The 15,772-nt window shown below is 35.7% G+C and overlaps 2 protein-coding genes and 1 long non-coding RNA gene across 4 annotated transcripts; 2 read left to right on the top strand and 1 right to left on the bottom strand.

Moving 5' to 3' along the window:
• Positions 1-5,826: 5,826 nt before the first annotated feature.
• On the top strand, positions 5,827-12,509 carry LOC109149473. Of its 2 annotated transcripts, none has more exons than XM_019297257.1 (13): positions 5,827-7,050; positions 7,482-7,659; positions 7,876-7,988; positions 8,127-8,225; positions 8,307-8,376; positions 8,870-8,925; positions 10,066-10,116; positions 10,357-10,461; positions 10,755-10,799; positions 11,037-11,142; positions 11,527-11,726; positions 11,866-11,949; positions 12,038-12,509. In XM_019297257.1, the coding sequence occupies exons 1-13, from the start codon at positions 5,926-5,928 to the stop codon at positions 12,203-12,205; spliced, it is 2,400 nt and encodes a 799-aa protein (XP_019152802.1). In that variant the 5' UTR covers positions 5,827-5,925; the 3' UTR covers positions 12,206-12,509. The 2 variants fall into 2 exon arrangements, with proteins under 2 accessions (XP_019152802.1, XP_019152801.1); XM_019297256.1 differs by having other exon boundaries at positions 5,828-7,050; positions 11,521-11,726.
• A 237-nt stretch (positions 12,510-12,746) lies between these two features.
• Positions 12,747-13,870, top strand: LOC109149475 (22.0 kDa heat shock protein-like). The gene is made up of 2 exons (XM_019297260.1): positions 12,747-13,212; positions 13,320-13,870. The coding sequence occupies exons 1-2, from the start codon at positions 13,122-13,124 to the stop codon at positions 13,862-13,864; spliced, it is 636 nt and encodes a 211-aa protein (XP_019152805.1). The 5' UTR covers positions 12,747-13,121; the 3' UTR covers positions 13,865-13,870.
• LOC109149476 lies at positions 13,247-15,424 on the bottom strand. Its single transcript, XR_002048961.1, has 2 exons — positions 14,676-15,424; positions 13,247-13,801 (listed from the first exon to the last, which is right to left on the bottom strand). It is a non-coding gene; the product is annotated as an uncharacterized LOC109149476 (long non-coding RNA).
• Between the last annotated feature and the right edge of the window lie 348 nt (positions 15,425-15,772).

Here is a 15,772-nt window from a genome sequence, read left to right as displayed (position 1 = left end):
AAAAAAAAAAAAAAAAAAAACCACCCGCAAAATCGAAATCTCTCGCATACTTTGAAGCAAATTGATTTTACTTTTTATTACACGAAATCCTATTAACCTTAAGCCTAATCATCATGGCCTAGGTTAATTAGTTAGCAGCGGGCAACTGAAAACGGCAGAGAGGGCAAGCATTATTCTTCTTCAACCATTTAACAATGCACTGTTGATGGAACAAATGGCTGCACGGCATGCGAGTCGCCTTTATCAACCCTTCCAAGCATATCGTGCACTTTCCTTTTGGTTTAAGCTTCACATTCTCTAACGACACCACTGACGACCAAGCCGCTGGTACTGACTTATCCTCGTCCTCGTCCTCATCCTCGTCCTCGTCCTCGTACTCGTACTCATCCTCGTCCTCGTCCTCGTACTCGTACTCATCCTCGTCCTCGTACTCGTACTCATCCTCATCATCCCCGTTCCCGTCCTCGTCCTCATCATCCCGGTTCCAGTCCGATTGCTGCCCGTCCTGGATCAACGAAGGGTTGGGATTCGGAGCAGCCTGACGGAAAACCCGCACGATATCCACCATAACCGGGATCCTCCCTTCCCAAACATGCTCCACCTGTCGGGCCAAGGAATTCACGGTGGAATAGATTTTCCGGACCATCTCCGGCCACACCGTCTCGCAAATGTTGATGCTTCTCAGCATTGTTCTTATCGCAATAATCGCTGTGTCCTCGCTCCCTAAAATTTCCTCCGCCTCAACCACAAACTTCCAGCACCCATTTCGCACGCCGTCGACACTGTAATGGTGCACCAAGTCGTTGTTGCTGCCGGAGAAATAGTAGTGCATTGTTCTTTCTCTCACAACGACTTGAAAGTAGAAGCCTCTTAGGTTGGTGTGTGGGAAACCTCCCATGATGTCGTGCCGGATAGACACGTTGCATTCGTGCTTGACAAGGACTGGAGGTGAATCCATGGCGAACTGATCGATGAAATGATCGAAAACAACAATCAAGTTCTGAGTGAGGGTATGAGTGGTGGGATGGATGATGAAGAAGATGAATTTATAATGGAATTGTGCGAATAATTTCTATATTTGTTGTCCCCGTATTTGGCATAGTTTGAAATGCTAGATATTTGGTTAAAATTTCCATAGTAGCTTTACCTATGTATTTTATATTGAATTTTTTTTTTAGACTAAAAACACTGTATAGATGTGATATTAAAAAGTATGTAATAATTTTATACCTAATGGTATATTGACTCGCGTGATATTAAAAAGTATGTAATAATTTTTTACCTAATGGTATATTGACTCTTACCAATATCTCTATCCCTATCATAGTATAACATTAAGACTAATTTTGATTGATAGTAATTAGTAAGACTAATTTAGATAATTCTCTTGGGGTAACGTCAGCAAAGTTGGACTATGGCCGGTAGACTTTAAACTAGGGGTCGACTGGACTTCTCATGAGAACTTTTGGGCTTGTATTAAATTTAATTTTTGGCCCACGGCCGGCACTAAATTTAATTTTTGGCAGAATTGTCAAATAGTTCAATCTACTATTTGCAGGCAATTTATATTGTGCACCAGGACGCACATTGCAAAACGACGTCGTTTTGCACTTTTTTTTTTCTTTTCCTGAAATTCCATTTTCTATGTCAATTGTTAACTTCTTTAAAAAAAAATCTCATGTTTAAAAAATATACATATAATTGTATAATATAATGTACATAATTGTATAACAGAATACAAATACTCTTTTTGGAAAAGATAATACACATAATCTAACATAATACATAATACACACAAACTCTTAACTCTTAAAAAAATCTTCTGTTTCGGATGTACATAATTGTATAAAAGAATGTACATAACTGTATAAAAGATGTACATAATTGTATAACAGAATGTACATAATTGTGTAATATAATGTACATAATTATATAACAGAATACACATACACTTTGTCGCGTCAACTCCCCACATAACTTATTAACAAAATGTTTTGGAAGGCGCGAGGCACACATTGCTATGTGCGCTGTGGTGCACGATATAACGATTGCTATTTGCAAGTGCTCAATTAACCTCTTGTTCTATAATAAAATCTAATTGGCCACATTTACTTTTAAAATTATGTTTGCTTAGCATTTTCTCATGGTTTCCATTAGGTAACCATTCTATAATGCTGACATGGAATTTAAATACAAATAAGTTGATGACTTGTTTCATTGTTGACTCATTCAAACTCAAAGAAAACCACTTTCTCCCTCCTCATCCTCTCCACCATCATCTGCGCTGCCAATTTGAAAACTAAAAATAGTTTGTTGCCTCCCACTTGTTACTTGTGTGCCCAAGTAATCCCACAGTATCTTTAGTATGGGGTTGCTAAAACTTTCTATGGTTGTATGATATTTATATGCCTATTACCATGCCCTTTCATGCTTTGCTGTAGAGCTCATTGGCATCCCTTATGAAACTCTTCACCACATAATTCCTGAATATGCTTAGAGGCAAAACTTATTCATGACCTTGCGCTCCTAGTCACAATTTGGAATTTCATTTATCATGTTTGCTTTAGTTGTCTCGGTTATGCATGCACCAACTATAAAATGTCTTATAATCTACGAGGTGTTTGAAATTTGCTAAGAAACTTTGAACTGGACAGTCAATGAACGCATATATTCTATTCATTTTGAATGTGCAGAGTGTCAATAGTGCTATCACTCATCAACCTGTCACGAGCACACAAGGGAGAGCCTAAATGGTTGTGCAAAGCCAATAGAAGTTGCTGTTTTTGTTTCTAGATCGACAGTTGCGAGGATGGTGATGAAGAGGTAGAGAGTAGTGATTTTCTATGAGTTTCAATATGAAACAAGTTATCAAATTATTTTTATTTAAATTTCATGTGAGTATTACGGAAGGATTACTTGACTCGACAAGAGTCAACTTACCATTCCTTACAAATATTAGTACGACTTTTTAATATCGAATACAGTAATTTTAGTTTTTAAAAATTATTTTCAATAATTTAAAAAAAAAAATTAGTTTCAATATACAATACATAGGAAAGACTATTACGAAAATTTGAACCCATTATTTATGTAGCATCTGAATTCATACCATACCAAATTAAATCGGATACGACAAATATAGCAAGTATTTACTCCAGGTTTCCAACAATAAATACATGCTCCGTATAAAGAAAGAAATGTAATTAATATGTGTGTAATTTGAATAGTGATTTATGCATTCATAACTCCATATATATATATATATATATATATATATATATATATATATATATATATATATATATATATATATATATATATATATATATATATATATATATATATATATATATATATATATATATATATATATATAAAATTATGTCGGGTAGGGTGTTGGAGCCTAAAAAAATGATAAATAATTATTTTGGTCAAGTGTAGGTCTGAAAATGAGGAATTTTGTCATTTGAGAACGATAAAATGATACACCAAAAAATATAGAGAAAGAAATGCAATTAATATGTGTAGTTTGGAATGCTTTACCATTATTTTTTTATTTTCTTTCTTGAGCTTTTCATAATTAAAAGAATAGAGTTGGATCTATATGTTGATTAGAGTCGCACTTATTGCTGTTATAAATGTCTAATAAATATTATTATGTGAAGTCAACATCGCATGATTCCCAGAAAATTTGACATAATAATATTTATTAAAGGACATTTAACTATGCCATGGAATCGTGTTCACCGAGAATGGTGAATACAAGGCAAAACGACGTCGTTTTTAGGCCAAAAAAAAAAAATTTCGCGGATGTGGAGTTAACGGCGCGCGTTTGATCAAATTATGAATTTTCTGTTATGAGATTATGAATTTTATGAAAATTCATAATCTCATAACAGAAAATTCATAATCGCATAACAGAAAATTCATAATCTCACAACTGAAAATTCATAATCTCATAACAGAAAATTCATAATCTCATAGTTCCAAAGTGAATGTGTAGGCATGGTTCCAAAGTGAATGTGCAGGCATGGATTCATAATTTATGAATGTCCGTGATTTCGGACGGGAATATGTAGGCATGGTTCCAAAGTGAATGTGCAGGCATGAATTCATAATTTATGAATGTCCGAAATTATGAATGTAATGAAAATTCATAATCTCATAACAGAAAATTCATAATCGCATAACAGAAAATTCATAATCGCATAACAGAAAATTCATAATCTCATAACTGAAAATTCATAATCTCATAACAGAAAATTCATAATCTCATGGTTCCAAAGTGAATGTGTAGGCATGGTTCCAAAGTGAATGTGCAGGCATGAATTCATAATTTATGAATGTCCGAAATCTTTGTTCACCTCAAATTAAAGTGAAACCGCAAAATGTGAAAATAAAGAAAAAAAGTCACGCAATTAATTTAAAAATAATAATAATAATAATAATAATAATAATAACGGTATACTAACACCGTTAGAACCGTGTTCACCATGAATGGTGAACACGGTTCCATGGCATAACGTCTGATATATGGCTAAAAATCTAAAATGTGCTTTCTGTTTGGGAAGAAAAAATCTAAAATGTTGAAACATATGCAAATTGTTCACGGTTGCATAAATTAGGTAAGTGATGATTAGTTCAAAGTTTTTGGGCTTCTAACCAAGCTTGGACAACCTCTCATTCGAATAGTTTTTTCTTTTTCAAGCCCAATTAAATAAATTTAGGCAATACATCTATATTAGGCTTATTATGCTTTCTTCAACTTATTGGGTCAACTTTTCGATCCATTCCTTTTTAATAGGCAATTTATATCAGAGCGCTCTGATGCAAAATGACATCGTTTTACATAAATGTATAATAAAAGAATACACATAATTGTATAAACAAAATACACGTAATTGTATAAAAAAATACACATAATTGTATAAATAAATACACATAATGATATAAATAAATACATATAATCACGTCAATTTCCTTCCGCGCCTCCCAAAACGACGTCGTTTTGAGAGGCGCGGAACGCACAGTGCTGCGCGCGCCGTGGTGCAGGGTATAACGATTGTTTTTAATATATATGCGTTTAAGACTTTAAGATCAATCATTATGTCATAGATCAGCTGAGGATTTTGGTTTATGTGTATGTGTTTTGTGTTTAAATTTTATACTTTAAGAATATGAATTCTCTATCTTGAACAACTTAGTAATTATGTCGTATGTTATGAATTTATGTATCTTGTATTGTGAAATGTTGTACATATGAACACAAATTATGTACCTAAATTGATTATATTTAAAAAATAAGTAAATACATAACATGTGTATGTGTTTTGTGTTATGACTTTTTATGTTTTGTGTTTTGTGTTATGAAATTATATACCTTACGAGTATGAATTATGTAACTCGTTTAAATCCAAGGATTCCAAGTCAATAATATTATGTGTTTTGTGTTATGAAATTATGCACTTTACGAGCATGAATTATGTACCTCATTGTTCCAATTTAGTGTTTATAATGCTATGTGGATCCTAATCTATGATATAAATTGCTGTTTAACTTTTCTTTTTATTATTTGGATGGATAGGGAAGACATGCAACCCACGAGACATTGGTTGGGCCAGTCTGGCCTCTTTATCGAACCCTTAATCTATAATTAAGGAAGGATGAATGTATCTTTTCCACTCAACTACATCCGAAATTAATAATGTAAATTAGTCTTAATAGTCTATAATTATTCAATTCAAATTAAAAAATCAACTCTTAAAATCTTGTGCATTATCAAATTAATTGTATTGTACTTTAAGCTCCTACACTTTTTTGTTTCTTAATAAAAAGCTCCCACAAAAAGTTGTTTACGATTCTTCCCTCAATTCTTCAACACCCAGGGCAGTCCAATTCTGTGATTGAGAAAACTCTGGATCGAAGATGGCCTATTCATGGCGACCTCCACCACCCCAACAGCCTCCATTGCAAGGCGATCGATGTCCGGTCTGCTCATACTCTCACTTCCCCTTTTGCCCTCCACCGCCACTGTACCCTCCCAACCCTAGACTGCAATATCAGCCACATCCCGGCCAGTTCTACCATGGGCACCCACCGCCAGTTCCGCCGCAACCGGCTTACGACCCCTTCGTCGATCACCATACCGGGCCCCCCCAAGTACCTCCTCACCGTCCATACGTTGATGGCTACCAAGGTCTTCGCTCGCCGTGGAATCAAGGTGCTAATTTTAACAATGATCCATATGGGAATTCGAATTCAACCGCTAATTTTAGTCACGGTAATGGTGGAGCTAAGAGAATGCGTACAGATGATCCGAGCTCAGTTATGAATGAAAGTTGTGCGAAATCAGCTAGGTTTTCGGTTGATGACGAAAGGAGATTACAATTGATTCGTGATCATGGGGTACCAGCGGGTCAGGAAATCAGTAGTCGTGGAGATCATGGAAACTCTGAAGGATATGGAAACGGTGCGAACAACTTTCATGACTCGGGATGCGGCGATTTGGACAGAAAACAGGGATATTATGAACTGCAGGCTAGTAGTGAAAAAGTTGATAAGAATTCGCTTCAGAGTAATGGCTATGGATTTAGCAGTTTTCCAGCTAATAATTACAATAATGTAGACCAGGGGCGGAATACAATACAGCATGAACAAAGTGGTGGTCTTGGTTTTGGCTCAGAAAATCACAATTTTGATAGTTCATATTCTGATTTTTACCCAGAGCAGCATTCTTTAGAGCTGAAGCAAAACCAATATGGTTCAGCATTAACTAGGCAAGGAGCCTCAAACCCGAGAGGCATGACTATTGGTCTGGGTCAGGGTTCACGAGCATTCCCTGGCCAGCCTCCACTTCCTGCAGGAACTCCTGGCCGCCCTTTCTTAGAGCCAGTTGTTTCATCATCACCATCAGGAACAACCTCTTCATTATTTCCCATTCATAATGGTACATCAGCTTCAATGCCTTCCTATCCTCCAGCCACTGAAGCAGCTCAAGCCTACTACCATGCCAATGGCAATTCAAAGTCTCCATCTGGCTTTCCTATGGAGGTATACTTTCAATTTAGATTTTATTCTTCAATTTAATAATTGATTCTGTAGAATTATTTGAGAGTATTAAGCATTTAAGCCTATTAGAGAGGGTAATGTTCCTCTTTGCACCTGCATCATATGCTATTCATTCCAAAGCTTTGGTGTAATGGGTTGGACTTTATAGCCAAAGCAATTAGAGTAAAGAGTCTTAGGGGAAAAATAAGACTTCCTGAAATGCATGAATGGAAATGCCTTTTGGAGTTTTTTTTGGGTATATTAGACAAACCCAATTGAAATTGTGAAAGGCAGCATAGGCTATAAGTTAACAAGCATAGCTAGTTTATAGGACCATTATATCTATCCATTTGAAGGGAATGCATATAGCTTCCTTTTTTTCCTATCAAAATGATAGTAATGTCCAAATTAGTGCTAAAGATTGCAACTTACAGGAACTTCGGACTTTTCACTATGCTTCGTCAAGGACATGCTCAAGAGAAAGTGAACAGTATCCTGCGAGGCATCCATCTTCTGAGAAGCCTAAGATTTTTGATGCTTCTCACATTTTAAAGCATCCACATAGATCTGCCCGACCTGATCATATAGTTGTAATCCTTCGAGGGCTTCCAGGTATGCTTATGTCTCTTTTAATGCTGCATCCTTTTTCTTGTATTCTTCGTATCTCCTTTAAGTACTTATATTTGTGAGTGGTTGGCAGATTTTACCTTTTCTAGTGGCTTCTTGTTGACTAACTTTTGGGTCATTGTCATTCTGTGCTCTTATTGCACAATAATGCTTGCTCAGGAATTGCAATTGAGAGCTTACAGTAATTTGTTACTCTTTCAGGGAGTGGAAAGAGCTATTTGGCAAAAATGTTGCGAGACCTTGAGGTTGAGAATGGTGGTAATGCCCCAAGAATTCATTCAATAGATGATTACTTTATGACTGAAGTTGAAAAGGTCTTTGTATTTTCTACTAGTTAATGGTCTTTTTTAAAACAGGACTTTAACTTATTTTGTCTACTTTCTTACTGTTAACTACAAGAATATTCATCCCCATAGATTTTGTAACAAATAAGAATATTGTTCAATATGCAGGTTGATGAAAGTGAAGTTTCAAAGTCTGTTGGCTCTACCAAAGGGAAAAAAACTGTGAAAATGGTCATCGAGTATTGCTATGAACCTGAGATGGAGGAGGTGATAGAAACTTTCCTAATGCATCTTTTTATTTGTTTGCTTTTGTCCACGTATTCCTGTATTAACACAACTTCCTTCCAGGCTTATCGGTCAAGCATGTTGAAGGCATTTAAGAAGACCCTTGATGAGGGGGCTTTCTCCTTTGTAATTGGTATGGTTTTGGGCGTGAAATTTTTATGTCTCTTTTAAATGTTTTAATTTTTTAAATTTCTCAATGATCTTGAAGCCATACAGATGAAATGCTTGCCTTTCTGAAAGATTCTGTGGATTCCTTTGAAATTGTTCGCTGAAAGGAATATCTCAATTCACATTTGCATTCCATTTTTTTTATTGCATCAGCAGTAGCTCTTATGAAACATTAGCCTATGCCTTGATTGGGACCTGCGTGTGCGAAATAAACACATAAATTTTTAATAAAAGTGTTAAGGTTAAACTTTAAAAGGTGTACCTTAGGTTCTCTCAAGGTTCACTGGAAGTTGGTTCATTTAGTTGTGCTAGATTGTCAACTTAAAGGTTCAAAGATAGTTTAATTTTAGATTAAGTGGTGATGCAGTGCCTATGCACTGCCTTCAGTTTACTAACAACAGATGCAGTTTTGTTCGGCAATTGACTCATTTGTTGCTGGTATTTGTTCCTCATCTTAGTGGATGACCGCAATCTGCGGGTAGCTGATTTTGCTCAATTTTGGGCAACTGCAAAGGTATACTCTCAATTCTTGATTTCCTACAAACAGTGCATGTGTTCTGTTCTTGGTATATCTGTTTGTGGGATGCTGTGAAGGTCTGTGTTTTCTTGCCTTTGGGCGTTGCTTTCAGTTTTTTAGTGAACTATACATAGTCACCACTAGTGTCCATGTTAAGTATTGAACTTGAAGCTTAGTTCAAAACTGTTCCACTTTGTGTGAGGGAAATTAGCATTTGAGCCTTTTAGTGATGGACAAGTTGGACAATGTGCAATTCAGTTTTCTTGGCTTGCTTGCTTTGTGATACTTAATAGAATGCCTTTCATTTGTCAATGCATTTTTCTTGTCAAATATATTGAATACATGTGTGGTTGTTGGTAACTGTAATTTTCATTTCCCCTTTCCGGTGCATCCTCACCACTTCCAATCACCTTCCCATGAAGGGCTCCAAATGTTGGATCTAAGAGAACTGTAGGATAAATCTTTTATGGATATGCTGAAAGTAGCAATGATATTCGCTTTATATTTGTTTTATTTTGATATGCTATTATTAGCTCTCTGCGGATTGATTTTAAGATGCTTTATGAGTTTATGGTAATGTGAAGGTAGGCGTGATCATTCTATCCTTCTCTTAAAGCCCCATCAGGTTGGCTGACTGGGGTTTCTTATATCATTTTTGAATGTTCAACATTGTTCCAGGCATATAGCTGATTAATTTCCTTGTTTAATATTTGGCTGGCAGTCTGTAATCATTTTTATTTTTATTTTGGGTGAATGACCATTGTAGTCAGTTATTCCTACTACCAAGTGTCCCCATATGTTGATTTGAGATTTGCATAAAATTACTGATAACAGTTTTTCTGCAATTATGGATGTTCAATCCGCATCTGTCAACCACACAACTAAAAAGTTCAATGTCATATATATGGATTCTTTTGCTCGACATAACTTCAGTATGCAGAGTTGTGAAGCGTTTGGAACATAGTTTGTATTTATGTTTGGAGGGAGCATAGTTTTTGTTACATTTGCTCTACCTGTTTCAACTACTTTTCAAGTTCTGTATATATTTATTTAGATATCTGAAAAGCTGAAGTTTATATGCATTTATTAAGTGTAGTATTGGTACTTTTTTACTCATTCAGTTGTTTATTATTTCAGAGGTCGGGGTATGAAGTGTACTTACTAGAAGCTCCGTACAAGGACCCAGCGGTAAGTTAACCCTCAGTCCATCATAAGTTTTAACTCAGTCGTGAGGTTGTAGATGTGCACATAACCCAATGTTTTCTGCATGGCATCCATGGGCTGACTTATTTAATTGAATATATTGTATTTGGTGTTCTCCTATCCAATATTTTAATGGAATGGAATAAGGAACTCTGCAGTGATTTTGGTTTTCTTCTACCGTTTTCCCCTCAATTATGGTATGCTAATCCTCTTAATGGATTCCAGGGATGTGCAGCAAGGAATGTGCATGGTTTTACACTGGATGAAATACGGAAGTTGACTTGCCAGTGGGAAGAAGCTCCATCCCTGTATTTGAAACTGGATGTTAAGGTCTGTTCTATTTATAAATGATTTTTAGCTTGGGCCAAACAAGCTATGCGCTATTAAACTTGTAAGCAATTGGGTGGGTGGGGGAAGACAATCTATTCAAGACCGCAATTTTGGCTAAATTGCTTATTGTTGTGTTGGCCTTGACATCTCTGAAAACCTAGTTAATGTTTAATTGCTCAAAATTGGTATTTTTGGTGTTAGTATCACATTAGTTGCGGTAATTGAAACCTTGACTATTATATATGGAGTATAAAATTTGCATTCTTCTTAAACATATATATATTTTTTTTCAGTCATTAATTCATGGAGATGATCTTGAGCATGGTGGAATAGAAGAGGTAATTTCTTCTAGCTGATGTTTCATTAAGTATATAAACTATGTTTTGACAAGGTAAAACATTTAATTCACTGATTTATCAAACAACTGCTAAAAAAAGGAATGCATAAAACATGGGCTGTACGCCTGTATCTGCTTATATATAATTTTTTACCCAAAAGCTTAATGCCAGAGGTACTTGACTATCTGATACTCCTGAAATAAATTTTTCTGAAGAATTATTTCATAAATTTTCCAGGTAGATATGGACATGGAGGATGGAGATTCAGCAGCAGAACCATCTACTTCTGAACAAGGGAATACCGTGAATGCTGTACTACCTGCAACAGATATCACTTCTGATGGTATGTTGTGAATGATGTTTTTATACTAGTTAATACTATGCACTATTACAACCTTAAACCTCCAATAAATTCTGCAAATAATCAATTTACGAAATCACAATGTCCAAGAATTCTATTAAGTGGAAGTACATGCACATGCCCCCAGAATGGTGGGAGGTCAAACCCTGGTAGTCCTATGTTACAACTTTCAACCATTTTTACCCCCACCTGACTTGGTTCTTTATTTGGTTTCCCTCCTCTTCATCACCAATGTTTTTTGTTAATAAATAAATAAATTCGGTTAAATTCTTAGAAGCATATACAACTGACTGTTGCGTTTCCTGCCTTTATGGTTGATTCCAAAGACATGCTTCCTGAAATTGTTCTCTAATTGTATAGATAATTCTAAAGGTGATTTGAGTTGGGATGATGAAGCAGAACATCATATTGATTCAGTGAAGGATTTGGGAAAGAGTAAATGGTCAACTGATTTGGATGAGGATGACATCCAAAAAGATGAAAATACTAAAAGGAAACCTAATGCCCTCTCTGGTTTAATTCAATCTTACAGAAAAGAAGGTAAAACGGTACGATGGGGGGATCAGGTATGTAGTTCAAAGTGTTCTATAGTATTTATAGTGTCATTCCTTCTCTATGACACCACTGTAATTCTCTTCTTGCAATGATTTGCTATCATTCAAGGTTATATTCTGTATAATTTTGTTTTGCTACTTCTTTCCCTAGGCTGTTAAAGCAGGATTTTCAATAGGAGCAACAAAAGCCGCTAATGTATCATTAATAATTGGTCCTGGTGAAGGGTACAACTTGGTAAAGTTCCGTCTATGCTTTGTTTCTTCATTATGATTCGCACTCAGTTCCATTTTAAGATTGTTTTTTTTGGTTTAAACATTTGCAGAAATCAAACCCTCTCCGGGAAGAAGAAAAAACAACATTAGTTAATGGCAGCCAAACAAAGAGGCAGGGCGTGTTCCAAGAACAATTACGTGCTGAGCATGAGTCCTTCAAGGCTGTTTTTGACAAAAGGCGACAACGAATTGGCGGCCTTGATGCCGAGGAGGAATGATATTTGTCAGGAGATATAGCAAATGCCCAATTCCTCCCTCTACCCTTCCCTTCATCTCCAATCTCCTGCCTCATAGATTATTGGGTTCCCAACTTGTGTAATATCGTCATTTGTTTATATGAAGCTGTGTGGGGAGGGGGGCCTTGAAGTTGCCATTTGTAAACTGTAGTTTCATTAAGAAGCATGAGTTTCTAGGGCAGAGATGGAGATGATAACAGATGACTGTTCCAGATACTTTGTATTACTAAAACAATTTTGAGGGAAAATCCTTGCAATGCAAAATTTTGTTGTCTACCAATGTTTATTATAGTAGTGGTTCCATGGCCTGCAGCCAGCATTAAAGTGTTGGCACAGATGAAAGTTGCTCCGTTTATTCTTGGCAAGATTTGAATTTTTTTATAATCTTATTGGGTCAGAGTATGGAACATTTGTGATGAGAATTTTGACGAGAATATTGCTTTTTGTGAGAAAGATTTGAATATTTTGCTTTTGTGAAAAATTTTATAATGCTATGATGGCAATATGGTATACTTCAAAAGTATTGGAACAATTGGTGGCTAAGAGGAAAAACAAGAAGGGATTTCTTTGATGGTAGTCTCAACAAAGGTCATTTTGTTTAGGCAAAGGAAAGGATAAACTCTTCCCTTCTTCCATTTTCAGATACACAGAATAATAATAAGCAGGATCTTGCAAGAAAAGCTTACATCAACTTGAATGTGAACATCAAAGCATAATAATACACACTGGTTTAGGCCATCTGATTCTTGATTCTTGAATCCCTTTTGCTTATATAAATAATAAACATCACATTTGATTAGAACATATATAATCAGCTGAATCAACCTGTGTTCAGGCGAAACAAGAAAGATCGTGCTGGGTGACTCGACAGACTGTTGTTGGAACTCAAATTTCATCAATGGCAAATGCAGCAGCATATAAAGAGCTCACACCTCCTTTCTGCTGGACTGAGGATTCAAGCAGTCATTGTCTCATTCTTGATCTTCCTGGTATCGGTTGTTTCTGTTTTTTTTTTGTGTTTTGGTTCTAAATCTGGGTAGTTATGTAAGGCAAACCTATAATCTCATATCTTTCCCATCATGCTTCTTCATTCAAGGTTTCAGAAGGGAGGAAATAAAGGTTGAAGTCGATAATGAAGGCCATATAAACATAAGTGGAGAGAAGAAGATGAATGAAAGCAAATATATCTTCTTTCAGCAATCTTTCAAACCACCTGAGAATTCGAGACCTGAAACTGCCAGAGTATGGCTTGAAGAAGGTATTCTCTACGTAAGCATCTCGAAACAAGCAAAACAGAAGGAAGGCAAAAAAATTCCACCCGGGAACCCTGTTCAAGAACAGGATCAGCAAAACCAGTCTAACACATCAAGTGATGAAATAGATTCAGAACACGAAAATGACAGAAACAGATACGACAGCTGTTGTTCATCTGATCAAAATGAGAGCACAAGTGAAGAAGATGAAGAAGAAGAAGAATTTCATGACGCGAAAGCAGTACATAACCTGAAAAAGGGGACAATATTGCCAATGGTAGCAGATAAGCTGAGAAGGAACAACATGATTGTAATAGTCCTTATCCTGGCAATTTCTTTAGGTGTGTTAGTCATTCATAATAAACCCACTGCAATGAACTATGATTGAATTCAACAAAAAAAAGGTGCCATTTTCAGATATATATATTCTCATCATCATGTAAAGGATGCATAGCCAACAAGTTCTGAGCCTGCAATGAACTGAAGATAATATTTTATAATTTTATAAATTCTTGGGATGTTCCTTATTGTTCAAAAAGATCAAAAGACAATCCTTTAAAATATTACTCTGGCTAAACACAAGTGAAACAAACAATTTTCCTGGAACTAAAGACTGATTAATGGAGAAAAATGGGAGAAAGAAACCTAATTGGTCCAATTGTTTGTCTGAATGCAACTACAGACACAGATTCACCTGTACAAGAATCAGTTCAAAACATCACTTTGTTATCTCAAAAGGATCTGATACGATAACAAAGGCCATCCACCACTTTAGAAAAGGTGCAACTGTGCCTAAACATTGTTATTCCACCACCTCTTAATGGGAATGGATGAGGCTTCTTCATATTTATGTCTGTAAAAGGTGAGGGTGAAGAAGAAGCCAGAAAGTATAAAGGAACAGATCCCTATTTTTACATCATATTTCTTCGATAAGAAAGTTCCCATCAATCTCTAAAAGGTCTTTTGGCCACTTCCCAGTTCCCTCTCATTGCAAACTCAGACATACACTAAAAACTCATTTCTAAATAACTCTAATTTAGAGCCAAATACCATAGTGGGATTTGTGGCTTTAGGATGTCATGCTACATAAAGTTCACTTTTTTTTATGGGGTTTGAAGTTGTAAAGTGAGAATTACACACTAAACTAAGGGCACAGGACAGAAACAGTAAAGTGAAGATTTTGAGGTTTGTGTTCTAACCTAAACCCAGCAATTTCAGCAAATCATGGGCACTTAGGCTCTAAACTCCATAATAATCCTAAAAAGCAACCACCACATCCCTGGTTTTCCACCAAGAATTTGAAATCTTGGGCTTTTCAGTCAGGCAAGCCACAAGTCAAGACTGGGCAGTGTATACATGACAGCTTTGGTGTTGACAATAGATGCTGAAGAATAGGGCCCTGGAGAGAAAAAAAAAAAAAAAGTTGGGTGCTTTTGTTTCAAATGGTTTTCATCAAGTGCTTTTGACAAAAGGGAAAGGGTCCAGGCCATAGATGGGAACCAGAATCATGCGCCTACAAAAAGCTTCCTTCTGCAGTGGGATTGTTTAATCAACCTTTCTACACTACCATTTGGGAGATGATATCAGAGCACATAGGAAACAAACCTACCACTAATCGCGTCAAAACGCTTTAAAAATTTCCTACAATCCGAAGGGTCACTCATCTTTATAAAAAAGAACGAGTAAAAATTTTCTTTAAAAATGATGACTTTCTCAGTTGTTAGATACAATATAATGATCGATGTTGGTGTTAGTAGATTTAGCGGCAGGAAGAACATATATAGATATTCAATAAATTTTCAGCATTCTAGCATCTATGATAACTTGAGACAAAATCCATGTTGTAATGAAAATAATTAGCATAATTTACTATAAGTGGTTATGTGAATGGGAAGTTCTGGAGATGTTAGATTTGGGAACTCAAAAAAGTAGGGAGAAATTTTTTAAGAAAAAAAAGTATATGAAAGAAAACTTCTCAAGAGAGATTGGAATCTAATTCCTCTTCTTCCAAAGCAGATAACAATAGAATTTTGTCTAATCGTGATTAAGTGATATCAATTTATAACTTTAAATTATATTTGAATTTTTGTCAAATCTCATTTAGTGATTCAAAACAACTCTTTCTCACATTGTTGTATAAACATAAATTTAAACAGTTCACCCGCATGGGAGCTCAACTGGTTATAGAGGTGAAACTTTGAAATAATGACCAGGGATCAAGTCTCACTAGCGAGAGTATGTTATAACTTAAAATAATTTATAAATTTTTAAATAAGCTCTTACAAATCAACCATAA

This window comes from Ipomoea nil, unplaced genomic scaffold (genome assembly GCF_001879475.1).
Source record: "Ipomoea nil cultivar Tokyo-kokei standard unplaced genomic scaffold, Asagao_1.1 scaffold2159, whole genome shotgun sequence".
Taxonomy (NCBI): Eukaryota; Viridiplantae; Streptophyta; class Magnoliopsida; order Solanales; family Convolvulaceae; genus Ipomoea; species Ipomoea nil.
The sequence above is the reverse complement of the archived record's forward strand: the minus strand, read 5'-3'. Positions and strand labels throughout refer to the sequence as shown.

Bases quoted from the DNA above. Each gene is read 5' to 3' on its own strand.
- LOC109149473 (XM_019297256.1), top strand. From the start codon at position 5,926: ATGGCCTATTCATGGCGACCTCCACCACCCCAACAGCCTCCATTGCAA. The intron at 7,660-7,875 runs GTATGCTTATGT...TTACTCTTTCAG, and splicing joins AATCCTTCGAGGGCTTCCAG to GGAGTGGAAAGAGCTATTTG. The intron at 10,800-11,036 runs GTAATTTCTTCT...TAAATTTTCCAG, and splicing joins AGCATGGTGGAATAGAAGAG to GTAGATATGGACATGGAGGA.
- LOC109149475 (XM_019297260.1), top strand. From the start codon at position 13,122: ATGGCAAATGCAGCAGCATATAAAGAGCTCACACCTCCTTTCTGCTGG. The intron at 13,213-13,319 runs GTATCGGTTGTT...TCTTCATTCAAG, and splicing joins TCTCATTCTTGATCTTCCTG to GTTTCAGAAGGGAGGAAATA.